This window comes from Tachysurus fulvidraco, chromosome 13 (assembly GCF_022655615.1).
Source record: "Tachysurus fulvidraco isolate hzauxx_2018 chromosome 13, HZAU_PFXX_2.0, whole genome shotgun sequence".
NCBI classification, from domain to species: Eukaryota; Metazoa; Chordata; class Actinopteri; order Siluriformes; family Bagridae; genus Tachysurus; species Tachysurus fulvidraco.
In genome coordinates, this window is record NC_062530.1 from 23,586,711 (window position 1) to 23,593,443 (window position 6,733).

Here is a 6,733-nt window from a genome sequence, read left to right on the forward strand (position 1 = left end):
ATTCATATAAAATTTAGGGCTAAATGTAGCTCTTAAAGGTATAAAGTTCACCCAAAAATGAAAATTGTGTTATTTTTCAAAATATCATCTTTTGTGTTAAACAGAAGAAAGAAATTCATACAGTTTTGGAACAAATTGAGGGTGAGGAAATAACACAATTTTCATTTTTGGGTGAACTTTACCTTTAAGAGCTACATTTAGCTTTAAATGTTATATGAATATGGGACATGGAGCACAGGTTTTATCAGCTGACTGTCTTTTGTTGCTTATAATAAATTGGAATGTTGATAACACATAAGCAGTCTTTAATAATGCTCTAAATTACATGTAGATGCATATTTTATGCATTAGTGAGTCTGGTGGTGCCTATGGGGTGTCGCTCTAGGATGGGTGAGTATGAGGCTGGGAGTGGGGGGGGGGGGGTCACAGTATACTCACTACAAAAAACTAGACTACACCACTGCAACAACCTCCTAATCAATACACAATTATCAGACTGTATCTGACTGTAGAAAAGACATTATTCATAATAACACACTGGTGTTTATAACAGTTTATAATCACACTCTGCAGTGTTACCCAAATGTGGATGAGGTGCACTTTTGAGACTGGTTCCTCTCAAGGTTTCTTTCTCTTCCGTCTAAAAGATTTTTTCTTGCCACAGTCACCTCAGAATTGCTCATTAGGGATAAATACAAACACATTTTAAATAGAAGTCTAATATTAATCTTGAACTTCTGTTTAACATTAATTTTTTTTTTTTTTTACTATTGTTGATTGTTTAAAGCGCTTTGCAAATAAAATTGAACTGAATTGAATTTATTGGCACAGATATTTTTGCCTAGCTACTTACTGTACATAGGTAGTTAGCTAGGATTTGTCTTTACATTGAATTCAAATATTATTTATTTTATTTTTTAATGAAGCTAAAGTCTTTATTAGGGCCTAATAAGCATTGTCAGTTCCGTAAAACACAACAGATCTTCTGTCAATCAGGGAATTCTGACACCACAGAATTACAGTATGTCATTCGGGGAAACGTGTTTAGGAAAAAAAAGAAAAGGTCAGTAAAAGAGGAACAGGAAATGCAAGTTGCTGTGATGCTCAGAATATGTGCAGTTCTAAAAAAAATGTGCGGTTCTCTGACACACAAGAAGCATGATTGATGTCAGGGAAGGCTTGCATTATTTCCTCGTTCAGAATGCAATACTTAAGACTGAAGTCAGAATTGTTTACTGGTGCTTACTTAGTCCAAAATTAAAAAAATAAAAAAAATAAGAAAAAGTTCTTTTTGGACCAAATGTGTTTTTGTGACCAAGGCAAGGGCTGCAGTGTGATGTGGTTGTTCAGTTTAATGCAGGAACATTCTCAGGAAGAAGTGTTGGGGTGTTATCTCTGAAATCATCTGTTTGAAGCTCTGTTAAGAGAAATAAAGAAGAACAGAGATCAAAAGATAGCAGGACGTGGTAATTGTGGTCATTTTAGCATGAAAGCTGGATTGACCTAACACATATTTAACTTTTTTATTTTATTTACACAATAGAATTGTAATTATTAAAATGATTAATATTATTTGCATAAACCTTGGCCATGCATGGCGATATTTTGTTGTAGATGTTTGAAGTAGTAATGTGAAGCTATCAAACACACCCAACAGGGAGGTGCTTGGCTGATTGCTGATGATGATGGCCTCATCTTCATCTTCCTCCCCCCAGTCAGCAATGTTAGCTGGCGGGATACACTGCTCCAAAAACAGATCCTCATCATCAGAGTCTCCCTGCTCCGGAGGCCAGCGCAGCTCGCCGCTCTCCACCTCACTGATGTCTGTTGGCTCCACCACGATGGAGGGCAAACGCTCTTTCCCCTGCGGGACACATACCAGAGTTCCCTCTGGGTGCAGCACCACCTCCACCGGGTCTGGAAAGATCTGTGGAGATGGAGAAACTGATGTTATGTAAGAAGGTGTCAAGAGATGGCTAGAATATTCTTTTTAAAATCATGATAGATAGATAGATAGATAGATAGATAGATAGATAGATAGATAGATAGATAGATAGATAGATAGATAGATAGATAGATAGATGGATGAAGGGATGAATGGACAGACCGATGGATGGATAGGTAGATGGATGGATGGATGGATGGATGAAGGGATTGAGGGAATGGAAGAATGTACAGACCGACAGACAGATAAATGGATGGGGGAACAAATGGATGGATGGATGGATGGATGGATGGATGGACAGATAGACGGATGGATGGCCAACCCTGGAAATAATGGAGCCATCGATAAATAATGCAAAAGTCCAACAAAGTATTAATCTTAACACAGGTTTAAGACCCACTTGTTCTTCAGATCTGGTTGGAAGAATGTGTGGTGTAACACTGGAGAAGTTGGAACAGCTTATACCAGAAGAAGTGAGCATAGGCATGGAAATGAATAAGGTTGTTAAGGTATAAAAACTTTTATATTGTTGTCTGTATTAGTGTTGTTTTTTGTTTTTGTTTTTTATTTTACACTTCATACTTAAATATTTACCTGAAAAGGAAGATTGTCCCGTTTTTTCTGCAATGGAATTTCATACATAACCGTATCCTGGGTTGTTACATCCGCCACACATCTATTTGAAATAAAAAAAAAGAAGAAAAGATTTTAGGAGAACATGATGTCTAAGCGGAAATAAAAGACACTTTTAGAACATGTGCAGAGGTCACGTGATCACATAAACAAGTCTTTCACAACTCTGTGTTACGCAACACCCTTTTTCCTGTGTGGAAAATCAAACCGGTCCTGTCTGTCCATCAAACTTAAAGAATCAGGGCCTTTGCTGGTCAAGATGAAGCTGATATGTTAATCTTTATAGAGTCCCAGTTTCTATTTATGTGCCTGTTGTGTGCAGGCAGGATTACGCTGCTTAGATTACTCATTCAAGTGCTTAAGCAAATCCGAATAAATTACACTATGTCACAGTCATTTAACTGACTACAGTTCATTTGCACGAGAAATCCGAAGCTTAAGAAAGACAGGATAAGAAACTAACATGACTGAATGGTGACAACAGTCCATGGCTGAAAATAAAACACTTCAAATTGTTGGGAAAGGAGAACAAACGTTAGTCACATGACCCTGCATGTCACACTCTCACACGTTTCCACTAATCAGCATTTAGTTTGAGGTTTCTGTGTGTTCTGTGTATATATATAATTTTGTCATGTTTTTGTTGCGGTCATGCCTTGTGTCCCATTTTACTTTCCACAGTTTTGCTTTTGGTTGCACATTTTTGGTTTGACTTCAATTCCCCGACATCTGTTTTTTTTTTTTTTTGTTTTTTTATCAAAGTCAGCGAAATCTCTCCACTTTTTAAGCTAAGGTCTTAAAGGTAGGGTCTCCGATTTTTGAAAGCCAATGTCGACATATAAAATCATCAAAACAAACAGACCCCTAACCCAAACGGGTCCCACCCCTGTATTCATAGCTCCGCCCACACATACATACGTAACCCAGGCAACTACTGGAAAGAAATGTGTCTTTATCATAGCTGAAGGGAAGAACAATACGATTGCAGATAAACAAACAAGCAAAAATGACACACAAGCATAATCATGTAAAGGACAAAGGCATATATTAGTTCTGTGTAACAAAGCAGAACCAACGTTACTCACCTATCGAGAAGGAAAAAAGCGCCTCGGTGTCTTAAGTAAAGTTGAGTTTCCCGAGTCGATAACTCCTGAGCTAAACGCTGTTACTACACTAAACGCGGTTGTAGCTGCCTCTCTACATTACTATGATAGAAAAGAGGTGTTATTTGTGTAGTAACAGCGTTTAGCTCAGGAGTTATTGACTCGGGAAACTCCAACCTGTGAATATGTGGCCAACTTCCTGCTCCTTCAGTTCTCTCCAGCGCTGGAAAGCTGATCCTATATTAACACGTCCTACTTCTTGCCTTATCGTAAGTCTTTCTTCGCTTTCTTTCGTTTTTATCCTCCATGTCAATGTTAAAACCGCTTTCTGCTAATGTCACACATGTGCACTAAACACTCTCTCCACCCATATTAACAAGCCCCACCCCTTTCTGCTCATTGGCTACATGTTAGTTTTGATATTTGTTTAGTTTTCGGCCCGACTCAGTTTTCTGAAGCATTTCTCAAAAATCGGAGACCCTGCCTTGTAGCTAGACTCTGGTCTGATGAGCTGCTTTTTGCTCAATCATTTACATAAATGTGAATGGATTTAACTCAGTAAATAGAATCTGTGGAAAAAACTGAGTTCATGCCGAGAACATTGGAGTCACTGAACTACCATATTTTTTTTCATAGGTGAACAGATTAATTGGCTCTGCTTAGTTCAAGATTCTGGATCAGGATTTTGGATGTAAATCATTTTCTATCAGATCCTATTGAGGCCATTCATTCATTCATTGATTCATTTTCTACCGCTTTTATCCGAACTTCCCGGGTCACGGGGAGCCTGTGCCTATCTCAGGCATCATCGGGCATCGAGGCAGGATACACCATGTATAGGGTCAAACCAAGGCCAGTGTTCATGAAATTTCTTAGTGCAAAGAGTTTCTCTTAGTGATGAAATGCTAACGAAATGCTTAGAAATGTCGGCATTTCCTCTTAGAATTAAAGAGAAGATCCTAGTAAAGATAAAAGTTATTCATAGAGCATCTACACCCTTAAAAGAGCTCTTAAGGTTAAACAGTGTTAGTAGTAGTGAGGAGGACTTTTAAGAGGATTAAGAGTTTCTTTATCAGAGGAGAAATTGGCTGAAAGGTGAAGAGGAGAAGAAATGTACTGTATACAATATTTAATAATGATAGTGAGTTAATAAGATGAAAATCATCAGATCGTGTAGGGATTATTTTTGTGACTGATCATATTAGAGTCTCTGACACAGTGTAGAAATTATATACAAAGAAAGTGAAGAAATGCAGAAATGCCGTAGTGGCAGAAATTATATAATTTGTTTCTATGACATTTCTGCTCTGTGTCTGAGATGTTTACTTTTACATTTATTACATACAGATGTTAGAACATCTCTAATACGATCAGGTCTGTGAAAGTGAGTCCATGATGCCCTGCATGTCATTTCTCCCATCTCGCTGGTGTGGTGTGTGGAAAATCAGTAAAATGATAAACACTGAGGAAAAATCTAAACAGATTCATTATACGAATGGAAAAAACTTCTTTTAACACGATAACAACTTTCTGACTCACCGCAAACACGATTAAAGGTCGAAGTGGAAATGGAAGTTCTTAGAGTCGAAAACAGATGAGTGAATTATAGCGGAATCAAAAACCACAGACTCCTTTGGCTTTCCTGTTTTTCTTCCTGTGTTAAGAAAAGGGTTCCATATCATACTGAAACCTTATTTGGTTTGATGTTTTTATTTATTTATTTATTTACTTACTTACTTACTTACTTACTTACTTACTTATTTACTTACTTACTTACTTACTTACTTACTTACTTACTTACTTACTTACTTACTTACTTACTTACTTTGTTTGTTTGTTTGTTTGTTTGTTTGTTTGTTTGTTTATATGGGGTGGGGGCTTTCTATGAGTCAAAGAGTCTATGTTGGATTATTATTATTATTATTATTATTATTATTATTATTATTATTATTATTATTATTATTCATTTCTATTACTATTATTATTATTCATTTCTTTTGTTATTATTTTAATTCTTTCTGTACTTCTTTTTTAGATTTTAGACAAATATAAAACCACTTAAAAAATACAAATAAATAAAAAATTGTTTTTTACAGCTGCCAACAAACGTGAAGCTGAGTATTTACAGTATACAGAATTATTCAGTAGGACTGTTTTAAACTTTTCAATCTATCCCAACATTGTTATTGTTACAACCATCCTTGCAATTTATTAGATCATTACATCTCTTTCAATAGCCAACAGTCATTTTGAATGTTTCATATGTTCTTACTATACAGTATAAATTTGTGTGATGCTGTATGTATGTATGTATGTATGTATGTATGTATGTATTATTATTATTATTATTATTATTATTATTATTATTATTATTATTATATGTACTAATTTAGAGTATATTTATCATTTTTGTGGGAAATGTTTACTTGAATTTTACAAGAATTTTATTGTATATAGATGCATAAAGCATCCCCTATTCAAGTTACTTTTTATTTGTGAATTTCTCCATCATAATATAAAATAAAAAATGGCCAAAAAAGGTTATTTATTTTTTGAAATTTATTTTTGTTTATTGTTGTATATATAGACCTGTGTTTAGGGTTTAGAGGACTTCATTAAAACCTCACAAATGTATTAATCCAGAGTGACTTACAGTACATGGATCACATACAAACACACACAGAGATATTTCTTGGTATCTCTTTTGCACCTCATTACACTTAAATGTGGACATTATTAACAAACTGCATGGGGGGAGAGAAGTTTATCAGTACAATCTACAGTAGCTACTGCTGAAACCTCTGAAACACAATGAGGTTGCATGTTTGCATCATCAGATAAAATTTGAAACTGAATGATATCTAGTTCAAACATATTCACACTGCAGTATCTACATACACTGCTAGTGCAATTCTACCAGTTAAAGAAAAAACAGAAGTTATTTGTGATCAATTTAAACTCGCTTGGCTTTTTTTAAGAGCTCTGTACTTAGTCACTCGACTTGGCTCAAATTCTACTTCAACTTTTGACTTCTATGGTTTCTTCATTTATT

At 35.4% G+C, this 6,733-nt stretch overlaps 1 protein-coding gene across 4 annotated transcripts; it reads right to left on the bottom strand.

Annotated features, from left to right (window-relative positions):
* Positions 1 to 798: 798 nt before the first annotated feature.
* On the bottom strand, positions 799 to 6,112 carry lbhl (LBH regulator of WNT signaling pathway, like). 4 transcript variants are annotated; one of them, XM_047822538.1, is made up of 4 exons: positions 5,221 to 6,112; positions 2,540 to 2,621; positions 1,584 to 1,927; positions 799 to 1,417 (listed from the first exon to the last, which is right to left on the bottom strand). In XM_047822538.1, the coding sequence occupies exons 2-4, from the start codon at positions 2,585 to 2,587 to the stop codon at positions 1,402 to 1,404; spliced, it is 408 nt and encodes a 135-aa protein (XP_047678494.1). In that variant the 5' UTR covers positions 2,588 to 2,621; positions 5,221 to 6,112; the 3' UTR covers positions 799 to 1,401. The 4 variants fall into 4 exon arrangements, with proteins under 4 accessions (XP_047678494.1, XP_047678495.1, XP_047678492.1 ...); XM_047822539.1 differs by having other exon boundaries at positions 1,651 to 1,927; positions 5,221 to 6,060; XM_047822536.1 differs by lacking the exons at positions 2,540 to 2,621; positions 5,221 to 6,112 and adding an exon at positions 2,108 to 2,358.
* Between the last annotated feature and the right edge of the window lie 621 nt (positions 6,113 to 6,733).

Excerpts from the sequence above, each read along its gene's own strand:
- lbhl (XM_047822536.1), bottom strand. The coding sequence starts at position 2,287 with ATGGCTCCATTATTTCCAGGGTTGGCCATCCATCCGTCTATCTGTCCA. Across the intron at positions 1,928-2,107 it reads ATCTACCTATCCATCCATCG|ATCTTTCCAGACCCGGTGGA; the intron begins GTCTGTCCATTC and ends CCATCTCCACAG.